General features: G+C 35.6%; 1 protein-coding gene across 13 annotated transcripts in view; it reads left to right on the top strand.

The window, feature by feature from the left end:
- The window catches only part of SOX5 (SRY-box transcription factor 5), a 1,013,639-nt gene that overhangs the window by 946,703 nt on the left and 39,480 nt on the right, over positions 1-27,456 (top strand). For all 13 annotated transcript variants that reach the window (XM_049627167.1, XM_049627170.1, XM_049627165.1 and 10 more), the window contains one exon: positions 25,389-25,566. In XM_049627167.1, coding sequence (XP_049483124.1) covers positions 25,389-25,566 — 178 coding nt within the window. The remainder of the gene's footprint in view (positions 1-25,388; positions 25,567-27,456) is intronic.

Here is a 27,456-nt window from a genome sequence, read left to right as displayed (position 1 = left end):
CTTATGCTTTGGCTCTCTCCCACTCTAACCTCTTTTTTTTTTTTTTTCCTTCCCCTCCCCCATGGGTTTCTGTTATGTTTCTCAGGATCCACATAAGAGTGAAACCATATGGTATCTGTCTTTCTCTGTATGGCTTATTTCACTTAGCATCACACTCTCCAGTTCCATCCATGTTGCTACAAAAGGCCATATTTCATTTTTTCTCATTGCCACGTAGTATTCCATTGTGTATATAAACCACAATTTCTTTATCCATTCATCAGTTGATGGACATTTAGGCTCTTTCCATAATTTGGCTATTGTTGAGAGTGCCGCTATAAACATTGGGGTACAGGTGCCCCTATGCATCAGTACTCCTGTATCCCTTGGATAAATTCCTAGCAGTGCTATTGCTGGGTCATAGGGTAGGTCTATTTTTAATTTTCTGAGGAACCTCCACACTGCTTTCCAGAGCGGCTGCACCAATTTGCATTCCCACCAACAGTGCAAGAGGGTTCCTGTTTCTCCACATCCTCTCCAGCATCTATAGTCTCCTGATTTCTTCATTTTGGCCACTCTGACTGGCGTGAGGTGGTATCTGAGTGTGGTTTTGATTTGTATTTCCCTGATAAGGAGCGACGTTGAACATCTTTTCATGTGCCTGTTGGCCATCCGGATGTCTTCTTTAGAGAAGTGTCTATTCATGTTTTCTGCCCATTTCTTCACTGGGTTATTTGTTTTTCGGGTGTGGAGTTTGATGAGCTCTTTATAGATTTTGGATACTAGCCCTTTGTCCGATGTGTCATTTGCAAATATCTTTTCCCATTCCGTTGGTTGCCTTTTAGTTTTGTTGGTTGTTTCCTTTGGTGTGCAGAAGCTTTTTATCTTCATAAGGTCCCAGTAATTCACTTTTGCTTTTAATTCCCTTGCCTTTGGGGATGTGCCGAGTAAGAGATTGCTACGGCTGAGGTCAGAGAGGTCTTTTCCTGCTTTCTCCTCTAAGGTTTTGATGGTTTCCTGTCTCACATTCAGGTCCTTTATCCATTTTGAGTTTATTTTTGTGAATGGTGTGAGAAAGTGGTCTAGTTTCAACCTTCTGCATGTTGCTGTCCAGTTCTCCCAGCACCATTTGTTAAAGAGACTGTCTTTTTTCCATTGGATGTTCTTTCCTGCTTTGTCAAAGATGAGTTGGCCATACGTTTGTGGGTCTAGTTCTGGGGTTTCTATTCTATTCCATTGGTCTATGTGTCTGTTTTTATGCCAATACCATGCTGACTTGATGTTGACAGCTTTGTAGTAGAGGCTAAAGTCTGGGATTGTGATGCCTCCTGCTTTGGTCTTCTTCTTCAAAATTACTTTGGCTATTCGGGGCCTTTTGTGGTTCCATATGAATTTTAGGATTGCTTGTTCTAGTTTTGAGAAGAATGCTGGTGCAATTTTGATTGGGATTGCATTGAATGTGTAGATAGCTTTGGGTAGTATTGACATTTTGACAATATTTATTCTTCCAATCCATGAGCAGGGAATGTCTTTCCATTTCTTTATATCTTCTTCAATTACCTGCATAAGCTTTCTATAGTTTTCAGCATACAGATCTTTTACATCTTTGGTTAGATTTATTCCTAGGTATTTTATGCTTCTTGGTGCAATTGTGAATGGGATCAGTTTCTTCATTTGTCTTTCTGTTGCTTCATTGTTAGTGTATAAGAATGCAACTGATTTCTGCACATTGATTTTGTATCCTGCAACTTTGCTGAATTCATGTATCAGTTCTAGCAGACTTTTGGTGGAGTCTATCGGATTTTCCATGTATAATATCATGTCATCTGCAAAAAGCGAAAGCTTGACTTCGTCTTTGCCAATTTTGATGCCTTTGATTTCCTTTTGTTGTCTGATTGCTGATGCTAGAACTTCCAGCACTATATTAAACAACAGCGGTGACAGTGGGCATCCCTGTCATGTTCCTGATCTCAGGGAAAAAGCTCTCAGTTTTTCCCCGTTGAGGATGATGTTAGCTGTGGGCTTTTCATAAATGGCCTTTATGATCTTTAAGTATGTTCCTTCTATCCCGACTTTCTCAAGGGTTTTTATTAAGAAAGGGTGCTGGATTTTGTCAAAGGCCTTTTCTGCATCGATTGACAGGATCATATGGTTCTTCTCTTTTTTTTTGTTAATGTGATGTATCACGTTGATCGATTTGCGAATGTTGAACCAGCCCTGCATCCCAGGAATGAATCCCACTTGATCATGGTGAATAATTCTTTTTATATGCTGTTGAATTCGATTTGCTAGTATCTTATTAAGAATTTTTGCATCCATATTCATCAGGGATATTGGCCTGTAGTTCTCTTTTTTTACTGGGTCTCTGTCTGGTTTAGGAATCAAAGTAATACTGGCTTCATAGAATGAGTCTGAAAGTTTTCCTTCCCTTTCTATTTCTTGGAATAGCTTGAGAAGGATAGGTATTATCTCTGCTTTAAATGTCTGGTAGAACTCCCCTGGGAAGCCATCTGGTCCTGGACTCTTATTTGTTGGGAGATTTTTGATAACCGATTCAATTTCTTCGCTGGTTATGGGTCTGTTCAAGCTTTCTATTTCCTCCTGATTGAGTTTTGGAAGAGTGTGGGTGTTTAGAAATTTGTCCATTTGTCCAATTTGCTGGCATATAATTTTTCATAGTATTCCCTGATAATTGTTTGTATCTCTGAGGGATTGGTTGTAATCATTCCATTTTCATTCATGATTTTATCTATTTGGGTCATCTCCCTTTTCTTTTTGAGAAGCCTGGCTAGAGGTTTGTCAATTTTGTTTATTTTTTCAAAAAACCAACTCTTGGTTTCGTTGATCTGCTCTACAGTTTTTTTAGATTCTATATTGTTTATTTCTGCTCTGATCTTTATTATTTCTCTTCTTCTGCTGGGTTTAGGCTGCCTTTGCTGTTCTGCTTCTATTTCCTTTAGGTGTGCTGTTAGATTTTGTATTTGGGATTTTTCTTGTTTCTTGAGATAGGCCTGGATTGCAATGTATTTTCCTCTCAGGACTGCCTTCGCTGCATCCCAAAGCATTTGGATTGTTGTATTTTCATTTTCGTTTGTTTCCATGTATATTTTAATTTCTTCTCTAATTGCCTGGTTGACCCACTCATTCGTTAGTAGGGTGTTCTTTAACCTCCATGCTTTTGGAGGTTTTCCAGACTTTTTCCTGTGGTTGATTTCAAGCTTCATAGCATTGTGGTCTGAAAGTATGCATGGTATAATTTCAATTCTTGTAAACTTATGAAGGGCTGTTTTGTGACCCAGTATATGATCTATCTTGGAGAATGTTCCATGTGCACTCGAGAAGAAAGTATATTCTGTTGCTTTGGGATGCAGAGTTCTAAATATATCTGTCAAGTCCATCTGATCCAATGTATCATTCAGGGCCCTTGTTTCTTTATTGACTGTGTGTCTAGATGATCTATCCATTTCTGTAAGTGGGGTGTTAAAGTCCCCTGCAATGACCACATTCTTATCAATAAGGTTGCTTATGTTTATGAGTAATTGTTTTATATATCTGGGGGCTCGGGTATTTGGCGCATAGACATTTATAATAGTTAGCTCTTCCTGGTGGATAGACCCTGTGATTATTATATAATGCCCTTCTTCATCTCTTGTTACAGCCTTTAATTTAAAGTCTAGTTTGTCTGATATAAGTATGGCTACTCCAGCTTTCTTTTGGCTTCCAGGAGCATGATAAATAGTTCTCCATCCCCTCACTCTCAATCTAAAGGTGTCCTCCGATCTAAAATGAGTCTCTTGTAGACAGCAAATAGATGGGTCTTGTTTTTTTATCCATTCTGATACCCTATGTCTTTTAGTTGGCGCATTTAATCCATTTACATTCAGTGTTATTATAGAAAGATATGGGTTTAGAGTCATTGTGATGTCTGTATGTTTTATGCTTGTAGTGATGTCTCTGGTACTTTGTCTCACAGGATCCCCCTTAGGATCTCTTGTAGGGCTGGTTTCGTGGTGACAAATTCCTTCAGTTTTTGTTTGTTTGGGAAGACCTTTATCTCTCCTTCTATTCTAAATGACAGACTTGCTGGATAAAGGATTCTCGGCTGCATATTTTTTCTGTTTAGCACACTGTAGATATTGTGCCAAGCCTTTCTGGCCTGCCAAGTTTCAAAGGAGAGATCAGTCACGAGTCTTATAGGTCTCCCTTTATAAGTGAGGGCACGTTTATCCCTTGCTGCTTTCAGAATTTTCTCTTTATCCTTGTATTTTGCCAGTTTCACTATGATATGTCGTGCAGAAGATCGATTCAAGTTACGTCTGAAGGGAGTTCTCTGTGCCTCTTGGATTTCAATGCCTTTTTCCTTCCCCAGTTCAGGGAAGTTCTCAGCTATAATTTGTTCAAGTACCCCTTCAGCACCTTTCCCTCTCTCTTCCTCCTCTGGGATACCAATTATGCGTATATTATTTTTTTTTAGTGTATCACTTAGTTCTCTAATTTTCCCCTCATACTCCTGGATTTTTTTATCTCTCTTTCTTTCAGCTTCCTCTTTCTCCATAACTTTATCTTCTAGTTCACCTATTCTCTCCTCTGCCTCTTCAAGCCGAGCCATCGTGGATTCCATTTTGTTTTGCATTTCGTTTAAAGCATTTTTCAACTCCTCGTGACTGTTCCTTAGTCCCTCGATCTTTATGGCAAGAGATTCTCTGCTGTCCTGTATACTGTTTTCAAGCCCAGCGATTAATTTTTATGACTATTATTCTAAATTCACTTTCTGTTATATTATTTAAATCCTTTTTGATCAGTTCATTAGCTGTTGTTATTTCCTGGAGATTCTTCTGAGGGGAATTCGTCCGTTTGGTCATTTTGGAGAGTCCCTTGCGTGGTGAGGACCTGCAGTGCACTTCCCCTGTGCCTCTTCCGTGGGCCTCTAGTCTGCGCTTGACTCCGGAGACTCCCTTCTGCTAATCCTCTGGCGGTTTTCTGGGTTCTTTAGGCAGGTGTAGGTGGAATCTAAGTGATCGGCAGGACGCGTTGTGAGCCCCGCGTCCTCCTATGCCGCCATCTTCCGGAACCTTCCTCATTCAATTTAAAGAAATAATATGTTTTCCATTCACCATGAACTGTAATTACCTACTCATTGTCTTCCTTTCTTAGAGTACTATGTTTTTGAGGGAAGGAAATTTTTTCCCTTTATCCTTTGGATCAATTGAAAAACAGTTTAAGCATCTCTACAATGCTTCCCTAGAAATACTGTGGAATTTGAACCTTAATGAGATATATTGTACCTTGCCATTGAAGGAACAAGACATTTTAATTTGACGAGTCTATTAATGGCCTATGATGTGTCAGAGTCCTAGGACCTGAGGATACTGGCACATAGTTTAGACAGATCTCTGCCCTCATGATATATATACATCACATGTATATACAGTGATGTATATGATAAGGGATTTATGGATGGAAAAGGACAATTTTGTATAGCTATTAAGGGCAGCAAGTAAGTGCAAGGAGTGTGAATGTAACCTGAAGTATTTCCTGAGTTTTCTTCAGATTGACTTACTTTATCAGGGTTGTTTCACTAGTAATGTAAGAAAACACATACCCTTAATAGTACCTGTCACCACCTATATAAAGCAAATTATAAGGTTGAGTTTTTGGAGTGATATTTTCATACTAACACTAACACATGAGTATTGATTCAAATGTAGTCACCTTAAAAATTATAATTACTATTTATTAGCGATAAGAGTTTTAGAACTCTTACTTAATATCTTTTGATCATGTTAATAAACCACAAAGGAAAGCAGACCCTAATTTCTAATTAATCTTTTTGCTTTTGATATTTTTAAAAATGTTTGATTTTTACCCAAAACTTTATAACCCAGTCTGATTTCAACAGATCTGCCAAGTCTCCCAGCAAGCAGACTTTTAGCTAGTTTAAAAAAGTCAGTAAAAATGTGCTACAATCTCTTTTTTGTGCTAAAATCTTAAAACAACTGTAAAAGGGTATTTTTAAATTATGAATAGCATCATTTTCATCATTAAATTGAACCTGTATTCTTCTGAATTGAATATTTTTGAGAGGATAACTTTCTTTGAAAATCTCTTTCTCTCTCACTTTTTCTGTTTCCTTTCCTTCATCTCTCTCCTGCTCTCTTCCCCTCTTCCATCCCTCCATGTCTCTAGTTAAAAATTTTATTAAAAAACACTTGTCAGAGGGGTACCTGAGTGGTTCAGTGAGTTGAGCGTCAGACTTCGGCTCAGGTCATGATCTCACGTTTTGTGAGTTCGAGCCCTGCGTTGGGCTCTGTGCTAACAGCTTGGAGCCTGGAGCCTACTTCGGATTCTGTGTCTCATTCTCTCTTGGCCTTCCCCCCACTTGTGCTCTGTCTCTCTCTGTCTCTCAAAAATAAATAAACGTTAAAAAATAAAAATTAAAAAAAAAACACTTGTCAGGTAAATATGCAATGCCACCAACTTAAAAAAAAAAGAAACTTCTATAAAGTTTCTGTAAACCTTCTATAAATAATGTGATTATTTTATTAGTAAAATTTTATCAATAATTATTTTATGATTTCTTTAGGCATGTACATCCATAATGCACTTAAAATCCTATTTATTTTAGTGATAGTAAGTTTATATACTAAGTTCTACTAAGATCTATATTGTATTATATTCTATAAAGTGAAATTCTTTTTTAGTTACACCTGTTTTCCCATTTTCCTATGCACATATGATATGGAAGTGGCCTTAATTGTGCCTAACAAGAAACAGAGACTATTTTAATCCAAAGCCTACTCAAAAAAATTACAAGATAATGAAATTCTCCACCATCATTTATATAGTTTCTCTTTACTGGCAATAACCAACTAGAAAACAATCATTTTTAATGAGGGCTTTTTAAACAAAGACCAGAAATTGTATGAATTGATTAGTATTAAATGTGAAAAAAAAGCCTTCAACAGATACACAGTGAGTGGTGTAATTCACATTGGCTATGAATTATTATTTAGGGGCTGCTTAACATGACCAGGTAAATTTTGTAAGCACGCATATTCTTATCTTACGTATCTTCCAAGTTTGAGGACATAGGAGACACAGAATAGCATTCAAAATATACAACACCTCTTTCTGTTGATTTGTTTTTGGATCTAGGAGATAATTTTATGACTCTTCTTTTACTTGAAAATATATTTGAAATTTTTTCTATATTGAATAAGAATTTTTCCCAATGAAATTATAATCTTAGGAACATTAAATTTGTAAAACACATTCTTAATGGCTCAAAGTATTGAGTATTGTTAAGAACTTGTTTAACAAAGTGCTGCTTAGAAAGGAGCATACCTACAAATGCAAGTGTCTAAATATCATGAACAGCTAGCAGCTTCCTTTAACCTGAATCCAAAGGTGTCCTAAAGTTTTCTTGGGAAAAATGTGCCCTGTCCCAGTCTAGGACCTCCTTGTAGATAATATAATCGGATGCTTCTTAGAATTACACTCCCCTCCTCACAAAGCTGTATGACTTACAGTTGCAATATTCCACAGCTTTTAGCCCTTGACTTCCAACTACGGAGTAGCTAATTCCATTGAGTGACTTTTTCAGAACCCAACAATTAAAGAAAAAAAAAAATCCCTTTGTGACTTTCATTTTTCAAAAGGAGAAAGATGAGATCTCTAAATTTAGAAAAAAATAAAGACCAGAATTTTCAATTTGTAAGTTTTACATTACCAGAATAATATGAAGGGGAAAAATGTATACTCAAATACATAAAAATTCATTTTCTCCCAAACTGTTTGCCAATACCAGAAAATACTAAGAACCCTACATTTTTATAAAACCACAAAATATTTTTTAATTAAAACTCTGTTGTAGTTCTTTTCAAGACTAATTTTCAGGACTGAGATTTTTGTATGAGACTCATTTAAATTGGGCCTTTCAATAACCAAGGAATCTTATTTTTCTATTCATTATATAATTTGAGTTGTTATGGTTTGTTGTACAATTCTGATGACTTTTGGCAGTGTAGATATTTCATAAATAGGAGAAAAAGAAATTGAAACCAAAAATAGAAAGGATGAAATACTGCAAAAATTTTCTCTTGTGGTATTTCCAGTAGCACTCAAAATAACATAAGAAAACTATTCTGTTGTGAAGTATGTATAAAAGCATTATGACAGCAATAGGAATGTCCTTAAATAAGTACAGATTTGTGTTTTCTATACTTCCCTGTGTAACTCTTTTGAGGATCAAAGTTTCATTTTAAGTCGGCAGGAGCTCAATATTCAGGTCAATCCTATATAAATACAGGGCAAGACAAGAATTTTAGGTCAGCTGATGGAATTTTTAGTGCCAATTTTCATGCAAATAGTGCTGTCATTTATCTAAAAAAATGATAATTCTGATCCAATTTTAAGAGAACCACTGGGTAATTTTAGTTTGGTTTTACTTGTTTTTTTCCTATTAGCTTTCATAGAGTTGCAAGGAGGTAGAATTCTGATTATATCTGAGACTGCAGTTTATGGACTTGCAACAACATAATTGAAGGAAAGATCAGTTTCATAAGATTGATCATATTAGATACACTTCCTTTATCCATTGAATTCTAAGTGGCTGGTCCATAATATGCATTCAATAAATGTTTACTAGATTACATGTTTATATTCTACAACTCAATCTTAATAATATGAATTTAAACTGTACTTATCACTATTTGTGATGTAATTTCACTATATGTTTATTTTTGCAGTTAAATTATTAATGCCACATGATCTAAGACAATGTGTTTGTGTAATTGATTTTTTTAAGTCAGTAATATGTTTTTAGTTATTGTCAGGTGAACTTTTGGGCCTTTAGTGTAACCATATTATTTTCTAGAATTCTGAGCATATAAAATAAAATATTGGAATTTAATGAGACAAAAAGAAATAGAAACATTTTGAAATATTCTTTCAAAATGTACTTGAATCCTATTTTTAAAAAAACAAGATCGACTTAAAACACAGTTAATAAAATATGATTTCATTTACAGGAGTTATCTTCTACTAGAAAAAAGAGGAATGTCTTCCTTTGAGGGAAAAAAAAACAAAACAAAAAAAAACAAACAAAAACCATTTTCCAAGCAATAGAAATAGACTTTACAGTTGCCACCAAAGCTAGGTGTTTCTTCCCTGGTTTATATAATCTTTTTAAAAAACTACATAATGGCCATGTTATTCATAAATAAGGTTTCTAGAGTCACCATCAGGTATCACTTTTAGAAAGAACATTTTCTGAGTTTTACTCAGTAAACTTTTTGAGCACCTATAATATGGTGGACACTATGGTAGAACCAACAAAGAACAATAATTAACACCCTGTACAGTGTAATGGGGAAGATGGACAAACTGACAATTAAAATACTATGGGCTAAACACTGGTCAAAGAACAATATGGAGGCAAGGGAAAAAGTTCCTAATACAACCTGGGGAGAAACAGGGGAATGAGGAAGGACTTCCAGAAGATGTGCCATTTAGAAGGTTTTTGAAGGAAGTGAAAACAGCCTGTGCAAACACATGTGGGAATGAAAGAACAGACTGTTGGGTTTCATCTGAATTCTAAAGAAAGAAATAAGGTGGTCTGTAATGCATGTCTAGAACATTGGGAGTAGAGTTAAGAAGAATAAGGATGAAAGAAAAGTGTCTACAGGATGAAGGCTAACCTTCTTGTCATTCTGTGACCTAGCCCCACCCACCACACTAGCCTGATTGGTTACTTGTGCCTTTCTCTTGATCCCAAGTTTTGTGTTCCATATGGAGTTACTCTCTCCTATATCATCTTGTTTTACCTCTTTTTGCTTATGTTTGCTCCACTCTAGCTCTCTGGGGTGCTTTTTTTCCTCTTCATTACGTTTTTTCCTTTTGCCTTGCACCAACTTATGAGATCTATCTTAGTTATCACCTCTCTGTAGAATTGGCTGTTCCATCATATATGACTCCACTGCACAGATACATACTCCTTGTGTTGTACCCCAGCACCCTTACAACACTTGATTGCCATTGTCTTCCCTTGTATGAGTCCGAGCCTTTCAGCATAGGGATTATTTCTTACTTATTTTTAGCACCGAGCATAATATTTGACATGTAACTATTACTCTAGTTCTGTTAAAGAATAATCAAACAAACAAATAAGCAAAACATCTGTGGAAGCAAACCAAGATATTATGTTCAGACATGTGACTGAGTTTGGGGCCCCTTAGGTGGAAGTATCAAAGGTCAGTGGCTTGCATCACTGGAGGATAATCTCAATGCAGCATGAGAAGCATAACTACTATTGTCTGCAATTGAAGCAGGCATAATTTACCACCCCTTTACTATGGTCTGGATGAAGCACTCCCCATATACTTCTTTCTGCCCTGATTCTCATTGTCAAATTTGCTTTGTCAAGTATCTTAAAATTGGAAAAAGTTACCTTAAAAAACTCAACAGTATTCTGGCCAGCTATAAATTAATTAATTGGAATTCTGGTTTCTATGTTAGCAGCATGAGTTGGTTTAGTATGAATACATCTTCAGGTGAATGGTCTCCCTTACAGATGCTGAAGAATTAAGTGAATCCTGAAATAAAAGGCACAGGCTTATACGAATACTGGCTAGTTTTGTTATATTGTTTAATGGAAAGTTCAAATCAAATTTTAGGCAAGAAAATTATTTTGTCTTTCTCTCTTATATTTGTAAGTTCATTATTCTTTGCTTCTCTTTTTGCCAATCTAGCTTAAATATGGCAAAGAAATATTCCGTCTATACATGCTCATGTATTAGTTTATATTCTACATGTATAAACATATGTATGTGTGTATATATGTATTTCATCCCTTATTACAAGAATCAAGAATGCAGATTCATTTTATTTGGCAATCTAATGACCCAAAGCAACATTTAAAATAAGGTCAAATATAAAATAAATGCACTCAATCCTTCTCCTTAGTTCAGTCTAGAAGATATGACCAAAACTCTTATGTAATGATATCATTACAGTTGCTATATAAAATCTTTTATGCCATCCAGACTGTGAAATGTATTATTCTTTTAATGTTATGGGTTGGGAAAAATTAAACATGCGGCATTACAGCTGAGTTTCACTACACATTAATTATTTTAATTGCCTATTTCTTAAATGAATATCTGATAAATCAATCTTGCAATTCTTCATGCTTCATGACATGCTTAACTCAATACAGACACTTAAGGATCATTATGCTGTGAGAGCTTTAATACAAATTTGAGATCATTATAATTAAAATCAGACTCTTACCTGATGCTCAATTCTAAGCCTTTTCGTCTTTGTTGAATTTTCTTTGCCCTATACCTTGAATTTCATATTTTAACATGAATACGCAGAATATATAATCAAGCTAAGCATCTTCAATACATCAGAAAAAAATATTTTGTCTCCTGAGCACAACATAAAAAACTGGCCTTAACTGACATTCTATATAAGTAGTTATCACCCCTTCAAATTCTTTAAAGACATCAGTTCCCTCCTGGTCACTGCTGTGGAGACAAGAATGCCTTAATGACTCTATTGAGGTTATCATTAAAATAAAAGGAGATTTTCAGACATCAGCTATCAATCACTATAAAATGGCCTGTGGGTAACCTTTGACACAACTCATTTGAAATAAACCTGGAATGGATTCATAGCCTTTGGTCAAGCCAGTAGGTGGCCTAAAGGTCTTTTCTACCCTCTCTTTCATTTCTTGCAATATTAGTTTCTCTGTAAATGACTGGACAGCATTTGGATGTAGGTAAACGGCAGTGTGTTTTATATTGAAACAAAATAGGTTTATTCAAATAATAGTGTTGAGGATACTTATGCATTTACTTCAAAAATGTTCTCTTTAATTTTATACTTTAAATATATGAATACATGTAGAATTTACTTGTAGCTAGCTTCTTTGGTAAAATATTTCATGATTTGGTATTATAAACAGTTTTCAAGGGTTCAGACTAATATTACCCAAATTGAGTTCTACATGATCCCTATAATAATGGGATATAACAATTTTCTTTGAAATGAAGAAGAAATTACAAGATTTCAGTTGTTAGTCTGATTATTTCTGAGAAATTATTGCTTAACAATCCTTTTCCCTGTTGGCATTTAGATGGAACGTTGCTAGGCTTACATTGCAGAGACTTGGATTCAAGTCCCAAGCTTACTAAAGTTAAGACCATAGGCAAATTTTTAAATATCTCTAATGTCAGCTTCCTTATCTGTGAAGTGGGATTGATGAAATCTCACATTCTTGCTGTGATAATAAAATAAGACAGGGACACCTGGGTGGCTCATCCTGTTGAGTGTCCTACTCTTGATTTCAGCTCAGGTCATGATCCCAGAATCCTGGGATCGAGCCCCGCATTGAGCTTCGTGCTGAGTGTTGAGCCTGCTTAAGATTCTCTCTCTGTCTCTGTCTCTCTCTGTGTGTCTTTCTCTCTCTCTCCCTGTCTCTCTCTCTCCCTCTGCCCCTCTCCCCCACTCGTGCTCTCTCTCTCTCAAATAAATTTTGAAAGTAAATAAATTACATCTTTAAAAAAATAAAATAAGGCAAAATGTGTGAGGGTGCTTTGTAACTAGTAAAGCTATTTAGATGTCAGGGAGTAAGTGAACAGTATTAGAAAATCAGCATTAAGATGAACAGATATAAAATATTCAAATTATTTTTTAAATATTAATATTTAGTTTACTAAACTTATTTGATGTAATTTTATGTTTTGTAATATTTAACTGACTCCCTCCAAATATTAATGTAACAAATAGTGTATAGGGCTGTAAGCATTTATTACTTCTTGAGAAACTAGCTCTCTTCATGACAAAACCAGCATTTCTTTTGGAGTAGATTTCTTTTTCCCAGGTAAAAGTTTCATAATTTCTGTATTCAATTAGACATATACTATGCCTTTTCTTTATTCATTCTCTGGTAAGTTAATTATGAGAGAAGGAGAAAGGAAAAACACTTTAAGTTGATCATATTTATAAAATCATTATTTTTGATTATTATTTAGGGGAAGAGAAAATAATCTTTATTTCTAGTAAAAATCACCTAATCCCAAATAGTAAGTTTTATAGGACTAATATTCCAAGAGCTCATGCCCTTGATACCTTTTTGTATTTTTAGAAAAGCTGATGTGAGGATCCATGGAATAAGGGTATTATAACCTTATAAAAACTTCTGAAAATTGCATTTAAATTAAACATCTAAGATTTAAAATCCAAATCCCAGTTCTAGACTACTAGAATATAAATTCCTTCTCTCCATGACTAGCACTGTTGGGAATAATGCTTAAATGATACTCTGGAACAAATTAAAAAATAAACCTACCACATGAGAGAGGGGGAAAAAAAAAAGACCAGAGCAAATGGGACAACTCTTCTAATTCTATATATTAAAGAAAATTGCCAGTACTGCCCTTAATCTGAAGGGTGAGAATCAGTCTGGTTTAAAGCAAGTGGGAGTTGGGGTGCCTGGGTGGCTCAGTCGGTTAAGCGTCTGACTTCAGTTCAGGTCATGATCTCGTGGCTTGTGAGTTCGAGCCCCACGTTGGGCTCTGTGCTGACAGCTCAGAGACTGGAGTCTGCTTCGGATTCTGTGTCTCCCTCTCTCTCTGTCCCTCCCCTGCTCATGCTCTGTCTCTCTCTGTCTGAAAAATAAATAAAAAACATTTAAAAAATTTTTTAAAAATAATAAATAGAGCAAGAGGGAGCAAAAGAAGTGAGTTTTACATTTAAATTTTATTTTTGCCTATCTTTGGACTTTTTACCCTTTGTCTTCAATGACTGCCTCTCTTTCCTGTCCGCAGTGAATGGAGTAGAAGGAATTGTGGTTTAGATGTAGTGACCTAGTAAAGTTTCAAGAGAAATTAATAGGAAGCCTGACACTAAAGAGTGCCTGACAATGGCTGTGTTAGCTAACATCTCTAACTAGAAAGCAGTGCGTCCCAAAGATGTCAAACCTTCAACTCTAGGGGAAGGCAAGAAAAAAAGGGAACAAAACTCTGAAGACTAGGAAGAACTATGAAATTCAAGTAGTGAGAAGAGTTCATTTGGAGGAATACATTATGGTAGTGCCTAGGTTTCTATTCTTCCCTAGCCACAGTGACATTTACATTGTATAGTAGACGTAAAGAAGTTTTAAAACACTTTATGAAAAAACAATAATGGAAAACAATTTATCAAGGGTTTGTCATTGATTAATCTTGACTATCTGTGTAATTAAGATTTAGTAGTTAATGTTTAGTATTTTTTCTATTCAAGGCCATATGTGGGTGATAAAAACAGTATACTAATGCCTGCCCTCAAAGTTGTGTGGTAAAGAATGAGTACTCAGATCATCAGAAACATTCCTTTAAAGAGTAAAACCCTTTTAATCTATTTGAATTCTGATTTTTTTGCAATCAACAATTCAAGAAAACAACTAATGCAATAAAACAGAATACAGTGGTTTGTTAGTAATAATAGGGTGCTGTCTTAGTCTTCCCTTTCGCATTTTGTGTCTCACTCGCCTTCAAATCCATTACACACACACATGCATGCACACACACACACACACACACACACATATATCCATCCTGCCCCAAGGTTCTATGCCCTATACAATTTTGCCCTTACTCAAGTCTCCCAGATGCACACAATATACCGGTTAACTGTCACAACTGCCATTAATCACTAAATACTAATAGTGGGCCCATCAGTCTACTGGGGACTTGTGCCCGTTAGAAACTGTACATGCATATAGGTGGGCAATGGAAATGAGATTTTAGATTTAATTAAATGAGAGTTAGTATTAAGTGATTTATGTATGATTATGCCTGATATTTCTTCTCTCCCTTTCTCCCAGGTTGGCCATCTAAAGATGGTTTATCTGCTTATAACCAGACCAAACTCTTCCTAGGATCTGTAAAAACTTAAATCCCTAAAGGAACCATAGATATATATTTTTTAATTTTTAAAAAAATTTTAATGTTTTTATTTTTGAGAGAAAAGCAGAGACAGAGAGAGTGTGAGCAGGAGAGGGACAGAGAGAGAGGGAGATACAGAATCTGAAGCACACTCCAGGCTCTGAGCTGTCAGCACAGAACCTGACACAGGGCTCAAACTTGTGAACCGGGAAACCAAAGTCAGACACTTAACCGACTGAGCCACCCAGACACCCCAAGAACCATAGATATTCTTGAAAATAAGTTTTTTTAGCCCTTTAAGAGTCTTCCAAAGTATTTAATTCTATTTGTTTTATTTATTTATTTTCACGAGTGTTTTTCCCCTGTGAACAATAGGCTTCCAAATGGGACAGTGGGACAGAGAGTTAATACTTATTTGTATTGGTATTGTTTATACTGTTCTGCTGTCTTTTTGATAATTCCTTTTGTAGATTCAGGCAGAGAGGTTGGTGTGCTCATTTTGTACGTTCACGCAGAGGTGCCATCCCAAAACACATGGCTTCTATTTTCTTAGAGTTTATTTTGTAAAGCTGTATTGCTCCAAGAGCTCATGCTTATGTGTGTGTGTGTGTGTGTGTGTGTGTGTGTGAATCCATTCCATCATTTGATAATTTTGTAGTTCTTGATTAATGCTTTTTCACATATCTTCAAGTGACACTAACAGGAAAGTAACAATGACAAATGCTTTTTAATTATGAATTTAAGGACTGATCAGGTGGTGCCACGAAAACATTATGTTCTTTCTACACATGGAGTGACCAACTCTTTAATTTCTGTAAAGCATTTTATAAAAGCTTTTGGAGGTTTGCATTTAGAGGTTAATAAGAAGAACTGGTATGATTATTAACATCAAGTCTTAACTGCTTTATGCTTTCTTTTAGCCTCCTGGTAGAAGAACTATTAATCATTTTAGAAGATAATAGCAATCTTCCAGATATAATGAGCACCAGAGGACAAAATAACCATTATTATTGGGAATTTGAAGTTGTCTAGGGACCAGAGGTTAAACAAAGTTGAATCTGAAACACCGTACATTTTATACTGGCTCCTGTTATGAATGTTCTCATCAAATATTATTGTTGACACTTGTCTTCCTTCTGTTCTTCCTCTTTTCAAATACACAATGCATTTGAAAAATTTACTCTGCAGAATTTCTGTGAGTGAGTTTTCGTTTGGTATTTTGAGCTAAAAGTCTTCTCATAGAATATTCTTGTAAGTAAATGTATAGAAACTATATTTATACAGTATAATTTTAACACATTTTGAAAATAAAAAGTAGAAGTTAGATAGATAATGTAAAATTGACGTATCAGGGCACCTGGGTGGCTCAGTTGGTTAAGCATCCAACCTCAGCGCAGGTCATGACCTCATGGTTCGTGAGCTCAAGCCCCATGTTGGACTCTGTGTTGACAGCTCAGAGCCTGGAGCCTGCTTCAGATTCTGTGTCTCCCTCTCTCTCTCTCTGTCCCTCTCCAGCTTGTGCTCTGTCTCTCAAAAAATAAACATTAAAAAAAGTTGAAAATACCATTAAAAAATTAAAGTTTCAAAAGCCAAGTTAGAAATGTTAAAAAGAAGGGAGAGGAGATACTAAGGGAGATAGAAAGAAAAAGTAAAAAGAATTACATGTAGGTGTGCAAAGCAAATGAGTAAAACTGAGGGAGATTCATGAAATATATTCATATATTATGGTTGAAGAAGGAGAAACAAGTGTTTTTCCAGGAGTCAAAATTAAATCATGGTAAAAAAAGGGTTTGGAATAATGAAAGAACATCACATGTTTCGGTTATACTTCCTTCATTGAGGATGTATTAGCTATCACTGCCTAACAAAATACTACAAAATTTAGTGACTTTAAACAATAAAACACTTTCTCCAGACAATTGCTGTAGGTCTGGAATCTTGGGAGCAGCTTACCTGGATGGATCTGGCTAAGAGTCTCTCATGTGGTCGCAATCAAGTTGTCACTTGGGGTTGCAGTCCCACGAAAGTTTAACTGGTATTGGTACATCCACTTCCAAAGTGGCTCAGTGCACGTGCCTAACAAGTTACATCCTGTTGGCAAGAGGCCTGAGTTCCTTGCCAAGTGGACCTCTCTATGGCTATTTGAGTGTCCTCATGACAAGGCATGTGGCTCCCCTCCCTCTCCAGGCATGACGTTCTCCCCCAGGAAATATTTGGCAGTGTCTGGAGATAGCTTTCATTGCTGAAACCTGGGCTGGAGTGTGCTACAAGCATCTACTGGGGCTAGGGATACAGCTAAACATCCTACAGGACACAGGACAGTCACTCACAACAAAATTGTTAAGCCAAAATGTCAATAGTGCTGAGACTGAGAAACCATACCTGAAAGCGAGTGATCCAAGAAAGAGAAAGGTAGAAGCTGCAATGTCTTTTATGACTTACTACCAGGAGTCAAACTGTCATTTCTGCAAAACTCTATTGGTTATATAGGTCAGTCCTATTTATTGTGGAGGGGGGAGGGACGAGAATACACAGGGACATAAATCCCAGGAGGCAGGAATTATTGGGGGGCGATCTTGGAGGCTGGCTACCACAGAAGAACTTTGTGTGTAGAAACAATGGCATTATTTGTCTTAGGTATTTCAAAGCACTTTTTAAATTAAAAAATGGATAGGAAATGGTATTGAGATTCCAGAAGCCGCACTCTTTATTCTTTGCTCTATTTGTGTTCAAATATATATACGTGTGTGTTTGTGGGTGTACAGTTTAGAGGTATTAAGTCATTGAAATAAAAAAAACAAGGGAAATCTTCTACCAAAACGTTAATGGAGAAGGAACAGAGAGCATGATAAACAACAAATGAAATGATGAAAACTATGTGAATACCCATAAGTTAATTAAAGGCCAAGAATTTAAATGTAAAAACAATATAAAATTACCACAATGAAGCATATGTCCCCCAACTACACCAGAGGCACCCACGTTTAAAAGAAGCAGGTATATATTAGGCAAAAGTGTAAAATGGCAAAATGAGGAAGCTAAATGAAAAGTTAGAATACATTACCCTCAGCTAAATCACTTAAGACTTGGATTTAAAGGACAGTCAAGTCTAAGAGTAGCTTTAACATAGAAAAAACACACCTATCAAAGAATTCCTGGAGCTCTATCTGCCTGGTTAACAAGGCATCTTGCAACTTGTATGATCAAAAGCAAGCATCTGTTTATGAAAGGGGCCTCAGGACCCTGTGTTCTAAGATGACAGACTTGATTTTTAGGTACCGAGAACCTACTAGTGAAGTGTGGAGTTGGAGTAGCCACATGAGTAGGATCCCTAATTCTTTAGTGGCTAAGAAAATAATGTAAGATGTTCAGTTAGTTTTATCTTGTGTTACTTTGCTTGACTGTTGCACATCAATGCAAACCTTTTTTCTGATCTATGTTCGTGAAGGAAAGGTCAGGGACTCTACAGTCTTTTCGGAGATCCTCATGGTATTTCTGTTCTGTTCTGTTTTGTTTTGTTTTTCTCTCTAGTAAACCTCTACTGAACTGCACAAAGAGATGCCTTATTTGGGTGGAAAAGGTGAAGGAGGGCTCCTGCAGTGACCATTAGGACTAGACAATAGATGCAAAGCTGAGCTAGGCGAGAGAGATGAAACCCCAGAGCGCCCTTTATGCGATTCAACCTGTAGTGTAACTTCCCTACTTAACTTAATACGATTATTTAATCAGAGAGGATAATAGCAACCGGGTGATTAATTTTGCAACATGTTTCATGAATGCCTTTACTCTTTCCCATATGTTATTATTGCTACTTACTTCACATGAATATTTGTGATAAATATGGGGAAAATCACAGTTTTCAAATAGCACAGAGGAAGGAGCCTGAAATTCTGTATTTTTTTACTCAGTCATTATATGGCTATTAAGGAATCAAATCATACTTACAAATGAAAGAATATATTAAATACATAGACAAACTGTCCTTAAATAATTCAGTTTAAATAAAATACAATACATACATCCACATACATCTTCACTGCAGACTTAAATATAAAGTGAATACATTTTTTCCTTCTTTATTACTTGCCACACAAAAACACAGCTTCAAAGCCACAAGCCTAGATGTCAAGTGATTTGCATTTTTCTAATGCCCAACATATAACAGTAAGTAATAAATAGTTGAAATTTCATTCAATAAAGAATGAATGAATGGATGGATGGATGATTGAATAAATTTAGATGTTCTTCCCATTGCCATTAGAATGCTATAAATTTGTGAACTACCAAATAAATATTTGCTTTTTGATAATTACTTTAGGTAAATATTTAAAGAAAAATTTTTGTTATAAAAATTGCCAATGAAAAATTTTGATAAAGGTATAAATAAAGGTGAAATTTTTATTCTGGAGGGTGTAATCATCTGTTCATCCTTAGTGGTGCACCTTATGGTCCAAGGACCTCCTTCATGTGGGTATATTCTACGTCGTGAAGGACAAGGATACAAATAGGAAAAAAGGAGTAGATTTCTTTAGGTGATGAGGGTTTTGGGGTGATGGTGGGGTTCAGAGCCAACGGCCAAGAAAGAATTCTTGTGGTGCAAAAAGGTGATTTTTATTAAAGCACGGGGACAGGACTCATGGGCAGAAAGGGCTGGGGTTGTGAAGGGTGACTGATTATATACCTTCAGGTTGGGAAGGGGTTAGGAACAGTGTAAGTCTCTAAGGAATTTTGAAAGCAAGGTTTCCAGGACCTTGAAGGCTAGCTGCTGTTAGGAAAACACCATTTATTTCTGTTTAGTAATGCCTCAGTCATGAGACCCTTCAGATATATATCAGGGGCCATATGCTTGGAGTATAATTGCCAACATATACTTGGGAGTTAAAGTTGGTTTGCGGGGCGCCTGGGTGACTCGGTTGGTTAAGTGTCCGACTTCAACTCAGATCATGATCTCATGGTTCATGAGTTCGAGCCCCACATAGGGCTCTGTGTTGACAGCTCAGAGCCTGCTGCAGATTCCGTGTCTCCCTCTCTCTCTGCCCCTCCCTTCCTCATGCTCTGTCTCCCTTTCTTTCAAAAATAAATAAGCCTTAAAATTAAAAAAAAAAGATAAAGGAGGTTTGCAAAGGAATGTTTATGTGTTTCAGAAGACTCACAGAATCCTGGCCGGGGGGGGGGGGGGGGGGCAGGATAATGTTAAGCCAAGATCCCCTTTTGTCCCTAGCAAAGTGTCATTATCAAGGCAGCTGAGCTCCTAGAGGAAGATCACTCTGCCTGTGTCAAGGACTTGTCAATGGGCTGTAGGCAGTAAGGGAATTTAGTTTTTCATTTGCCTTTATTTCCCACATCACTGTGACAAGCACTTAAACTCCCTTACATCTTGATGAGGGTGATATTAGGGCTCCAAGAAACAGTCTATAGGTTTCTGGAGATTAGGCTATGGATAAGATTGCCTTTTTCGTGCAGTTTACTAAGTTATCCATAAAGTGAAGGAGACTCCTGTCCTGCATGACTATGGTCTCTATCAGTCAACCATTTGTTTTCTTTCCTTTTCCCTTGGGCAGCCAGGAGTGTCCAAGGAATATCACACATACCGCCCTTTGATTTTTATGAGCAATTTGGTCTTTGCACATTAAAAATTAAGAGTATTATACAATTATGTTAGAGTAGCATGTTTTTCCTAAAATAAACATATTATTTGAAAATCATCTGAGTAAATTATATTTTGACTTTATATAGTTATTTCACTGTTTTTGTTAAGTGTGTGGAATGATTCTGCATTCATGATAAAACTTCTATTTCTCCAGTGCACCTGAGACTGTTGATATTTATGTCAAATAATTTTCTTTACCCAAATTTATTATTTATCTGTGTGGGGTTTTTATTTTCACTGCCAAGATACAAATTCATCAGAACCTCCACAATATTTCTACTACTGGGACCATAAGTTGATATTAAGTGAAATGTTTGCTTTTAGACAAGTTGTAGTAGCTATAAGTAAGCAGAACATGCCTGAACAGTATGCTTGTTTAGATTATAATTGTTTTGCTTTCTATCCCAGACAACTAAGATTAGACAACACTTTATTAGGAGAAGTTATAATCATAAATAGGTTCCAAAAGCTTGTATTTATATGTGTGAAATGTTATTCCATTACACATTATTGAATTACTGTATTTTCTGATATACTGTACATGGGCCCTTGGTATTTTCTCAAAAAAATAATCTAATTTGATAACTCTTTAGAATTACCAAAAGACAGTTTTGATGTTGTGTACTATGGAGATCAGACAAGCACAAAAAATCACCAAAATAAGTCAAATGTTGTCTTAACGTTGAAGTTAGTACATAAATAGCAAATGTGTGTATGACTTCATTTTGTTACATGTGTATTGACGTTTGTGTGGTTCACTATGTGAAGAATTATATGGTTAAGTCTGAATACCAGAATTTGTATTCCATCAATGTCTTTTTAAATTTAAGATTAAATTTGTTACATAAATAGAAAGAATATTGTATGTTGAGTCCAAAAACGTGGGTTTCTTTAGATCTCTGTGAGTTTTAGTTTCCTCTCTGAGATTATTAATTAATTACTTCATAGTATTGAAGATTAAATAAATGATTTGAAATATTTATAGTGAATTCTATACATGTAAGTAATAGCCTGTTAGTTAAAACTTGCTTACCTTAGTTTACGCATTTACCTCAGCTTAAATGTTCACCTTATATTTATATTTAGTTAGCATATCAACTTTGTAACTACTCGACAGATACATAAGATTCTTCTTAACTATCATTTTGGGTTTAAATTAGCTAATTAGGAAATATGCTATTTTAAAAAATTTCAATTGGCAGCATCATTGAGTGATTGGACAAGTAATTAAAAAGAAATTGCTCTCCTTAATGCTTTATGGTGTACTTCATACAAATGGTATTTTTCCACTGCTTTATTGACCTTGAAAATTGCTTATATTCTTTTATATAAGAAAATATTTTTTTACAATTTTAAAATGAATGCTTTATTTGTACGAGTAGGGTTTGATCGTGCTAAGCTTGCAAATTTCTCCTACATAAGATATTGCAAATAAAAAACAAAGTAGGAAACTATTTAGAAAAAAAACCTTACCTTTGGCATTTATTGCGCACATTCATAATTATGAGAATGCAGGTCATAAATAAATGGTCCACTTTCATTTTATAGTTAGGGTTTTAAAATTTTCATCTTGTCAAATGAAAAATAATTAATAGAAAATGGGAAAGTACTGTAATTTTTGTATTCGTCATGAATAACAGGTATTTGGTGTAGTAGCTCAGTAGTAAATTATTAGAAGAACCAAATTGTGAAATAATATCATATAATGGGTCAAAATTATTTATATAGTTACCAGTATAAGAATCAAGCATGTGGGTTCTTATTAGTATACCATTAGCCTGGTCACACAATGAAAGAGAATGAAAGGGCAATTTTGAATGACATTTCTATCAACTTGGGAACTGTCAACCTCTATTATGTCCTTGGGGCTTTGCACTTTTTGGCTTTCAGACATCTGTGCTGCCCTGAATGGAGGAGAATATTAAGAGTTCCAGTGGGTCTCTTGCTCTAATAAATGCTTTGGGTAGTCGTTTTTCAGAATGTGCACATAATAGTTCTTAGTGCTTACAGCTAAGCATATGACATTTCATATGCTTCCTATCATCAGCACCTACATCTGCATCATCTTCGTCAAGACCCTCATTCCCCCTACACACATACTCATGCTCTATTTCCTCTTGCTCATAAATCTCTTCTGTTGCAACTCTGGGAATATATTCCTTCCTCTTTTTTTTTTTCTGCACTGTCAAGTGAAACAACCACCTTAATTTCTCCAAGCATCCCCTCAAAAACTTTTGCAAGAGTTGTAAATACTGCCCAGGGAAGTTTTCAGGCTGTCATAACAAAAGCTGGTAGCTTCACACAGAAAGTAGTAAGTAGGTACATTTGATAGAGGAAAAAGTGTTTAGAATATTTACGGCTGCATGGGTAACAGTCACTAAAGCACCTATCTGACAGGATATTCAGGCTGAATTAATGAGAAGAGAATCTGGATTCTAATTTTGATTGGTCTACTGAATGTCAGTAGCATTTAGTTTATTATGCATATGAATGTTTTCATTTATTATTAGTAGTAGTATATGTTATGCTTTGATAAAATTTTAAAGATTGGGATTACTATATATTTTGTTAATGTTACATCGTTACATTGAGGAAGCTTTTAAAAGGGTTTTGAAGCTTAATAATTTTTTTCAAAAATTACCTCCCTTTGTATTGTATATGGTGGTGGCTTTCACATGTTAGTGTGCATCACAATCATCTGGGATTGCTCGCTTTTTTTTTAAGTTTTGATTTCGATTTTGATTTTTGAGAGAGAGAGAGATCAGCATGAGTGGGGGAAGGGCAGAGAGAGGGGCACAGAGGATCCAAAGTGGGCACTGCGCAGATAGCAGAGAACCCAAATTGGGCTTCAACTCATGAACTGTGAGATTGTGACATGAGCCAAAGGCAGACACTTCACTGACTGAGGCACCCAGGCGCCCCTGGGAATGCTTGTTAAAATACACGTTGCTGGAACCCACCTCCAAAGTTTCCAGAAGAGAGAATTTGCTTTTCTAATAATGTCCCAGGTGGTGTTGATGGTACTGATCCAAGTATCATATTTGCAAACTATTCATCCATACTGTCGGTGTAGAGAAAAAGGACGCAATACTTCTGGGTTTCTGTCAACCTATATAAGGTTGACAATGTCCTATATAAGGATTATGGCTCACCAGCTCAACTGAATGTACCAGATTGAAAGATCTAGGCATAATTTTGCCCCTGCTGTTTTAAAAATGCTAAAGTAAATTTTTCTTAATCATATAGTGAACCAGTCATGGAATTAGTTTACCTTACTTCCTTCCAAGATTCTATGAATCCGTATAAATTCAGTATAATGGTCGTCAACTTATTACACATCTAATGTGATCACAGATTGCCATTTGAATTCTAGTAGATTTTCAGATAACTTCTTTTTTGCTGAAAGAGAAAACAGAATTTTTAAAAAAATGTTAGAGTAATTTTTCCTAGTTTTTCATGAGTTTCCTAAGTGCAGCTAACCATGGAATTTAATAACAATAAGCCACTTAAAAATACAAACTTTAGATAGATATCATATACCATTTTACCATTTTTATAAAGTGATTTGTTTCAATGGTTTTTGGTGTACATATGTATACATATGTATATATGTATATATGTATACATATATACATATGATTTTGTACACAGTAATATTTATTTTCATGCCATAAAATGGCACCATTTGATTCTAAGAAAAATAGATATTTATTTTCTTAACTCATGAAGGTAGAACAGTAGCTAAGTAGAAGCTAAATTTATTCTACAAGAAAAATGTAACATTGTAGATATGGTTATCAATAAAATATAAACATATAACATGATGTTTTAATTTTAGAGCACAAAAAAGGAATAAATTTTTCAGTCTGTGATCAGAAAAGTGATGTAATATCATCTGATTCTTGTGAATGATGTGGTAGAAATTTTAATGATAATTGTATACATAAATTTTATGTATGAAATTACACAAGGACTAATATAGAAAGGTATAAAATAGAATGTAAACTATGTAAACTTGACCTATTCAAGTAGTGAACAACTGGAAATCACCATATATGCTGAATTAACCACATAAAGGTCCCCATACCACAATGTATTGATTGTGGTATACGTTGCAAAGAAAATATGGACAACAAATCTAATTTAAAAATATAAAGTGGTTAGAACAGTGTTGCATATGAATAAATAGTACATATTGGTATAATGTTAATTATGTTTAATTTCACTTTTAGATCAAATCCAAACTGTTTCTGTGAAAACTAGGAGAAAAGATTATTTTCTAAGAAAGTTAGAAAGTTTCTTTCTTTTTTGTATTCAATTTGGAGAGTAGTTCTGATCAGACTACATACCATTTAACTCCTCCATCATGGATGTTCCAGGATCTCTGCCTAAGCACCAAGCTATAAGGGTGCTTGGGACTCAACCCCTGTTCTTCGGAGGTTGAGAAAAGCTTATCTACATCATAATTGTACATGAATTATGCATGGTCTCTCAATAAAAATGAATAGTACAAGGAATAGCTTTTTAAGGGTATTTCTTACAGGTGACATCAGTTATATACTTTCTGGATAGTTGAGTACCTGTGTACTTTCTCAAGAAAGTATAAATTTGTATAAATTTGTACTTTATATGAAAGGTTTTTCATAATATGTAGTTGGAAGTGACATTGTTGACAGCTAACCAAACACTGTGATGTTCAGGTTGAATGTTAAGATCACTAATTGGTAGAGTAATTGGATGGGAAATGACAGGCTGTATACCTGTGTTTTTCTAGGCATTTTTTGATCAGCCTTTCCTTATCACAGCTCATGTTCTAATGATCATTGCAGGATGAAGTGGCACAGCCACTGAACCTATCAGCTAAACCCAAGACCTCTGATGGCAAATCACCCACATCACCCACCTCTCCCCATATGCCAGCTCTGAGAATAAACAGTGGGGCAGGCCCCCTCAAAGCCTCTGTCCCAGCAGCATTAGCTAGTCCTTCAGCCAGAGTTAGCACAATAGGTAAGTTCCGTTTCTTTTGTTCTTGCTGATTTTCTGTTTATGGCAATTGAATGAAATCATCTTTTAATGGCGAATCACGCATACCCTGTGCATGGTTTTAGTTCCATAGGAGAGTTTCCATTTGATGAACCTCATAGGTCTGTTTTAAACATGCAAATGAAATTTATAACTGAAGTCCAAGTTACAATGTCCCCCTGAAAAGCTAATGGAACTGGTTATGTTTGTTGATGTAACAGATGTTCTTAAGCTTTAAAAAAAAAAAAAGAGGCCTAAGTGACTTAATCACAGAAAGCAATGTTTCCAGAATGTTGTTGTTAGGTGACTTGCCTTTTCCATCACTGAAATGTGTTTCCATTTTTTTTGTGATGTGTACAAACTGTACATAATGATGAAATACATTCCACTTAGATCAGCAGTCACCCATCAGGATATGACATTTGTTCATTTCCATACTGCTTGAGTATTATTTGAACATACCAAAGTATTATAAAAAGTAGAGAGCTTCATTTCTCCATAATTGGCATTTTGGTAGAGTAATAAGTAAATACTAAAAACTGCTTCTATAAGCTGACTTTAAAAATTCCAATAATTTTTACTATAGTAACACATAAATTAGACTGTATATACTTACTTCAATCCACATTTATTGATGTTTATCATTTGCATACAGTTATAAGGAGAGTAGTACAGACAAGCCTTCGAGGAGCTCAGGGTTTTTAAATTTTATTTTACTTATTTATTTTAATATTTATTTTTGAGAGAGAGAAACACAGAGCATGAGTGGGGGAGGGGCAGAGAGCAAGAGGGAGACACAGAATCCGAAGCAGGCTCCAGGCTCTGAGCTGTCAGCACAGAGCCCAACACGGGGCTTGAACTCACAGACCATGAGATCATGACCTGAGCCGAAGTCAGACGTTCAACTGATTGAGCCACCCAGGCGCCCCAGAGGAGCTTAGGGTTTAATTAAGGGAAAAGTCATCCATGTCATAACCATAGAGAGTGCTATTTGAGAACATAGATACAACTTTGTAATCAACGAGGAGTATTGGATTCTATCTGGGAAGGATCAAGGAAGGCTAAGTTGGGAATAGCCTAATTCAAGTGGAGTCTTGAGGAAGAGAGATATCTGTAGACATTTTAGCTTTTAAGAGAAAACCCAGAGTAAAATAGCATATTTTTGAGAAATGCACTGATTTGGCGAGAGTATGGAATGAGTGTGTAGTGGAAAGTGATCAGGGCTAAAACCGAAAAGAGCAGATGGAATCTGACTGAATGCTATCCTAAGAAATTTGACTTTTTCTCCAGACAGCAATCTGATCAGAACTTTAAGAAAGAAGAGTATTGGCATCAGGAAGAGACTGGAATCAGGGAACCCATTGCTTTAGTGCGGGACAAGAGTTAGTTAGTTCCATGAAATAAAAATAAGCAATGATAAAACAAAGGAGAGAATAGATTGAGGAGATATTAGTAAAGAAGAATTGATATAACTTACCCTCAATAGAAAGTACCTGGTGTGGTTCAGGTTGAAGACAGAGGAGTCTAGGATTTTTAATTCATAAAGTAAGAACGATAATACCTCCCTTAACTATGAAAGAGAAGACTAGAGTGGAAGCTGATGAAGGGGAAGACATAAATATAAAAATTTCCTAAGTGTTAAAAGACAAGGAGCCATTTAGGTATACATATTCAGGAGGAAACTATAAATATTTCTGATATGTGAAGGGGTGCTAGCATTTTAGATGTAGAATTATATATGGTATAAGGGGATTAAGAGTACACTTACGACAACGAGCACAGCGTAATGTATAGAGTTACTAAATCATTATATTGAAACCAAGCACAGAATTATGAAATTACTGTATTGAAACTAATGTATTATAGCTATACTGG

This window comes from Panthera uncia, chromosome B4 (genome assembly GCF_023721935.1).
Source record: "Panthera uncia isolate 11264 chromosome B4, Puncia_PCG_1.0, whole genome shotgun sequence".
Lineage (NCBI taxonomy): Eukaryota > Metazoa > Chordata > Mammalia > Carnivora > Felidae > Panthera > Panthera uncia.
Note: the sequence above shows the minus strand (reverse complement) of the source record. Positions and strands in the feature narration are given on the sequence as shown.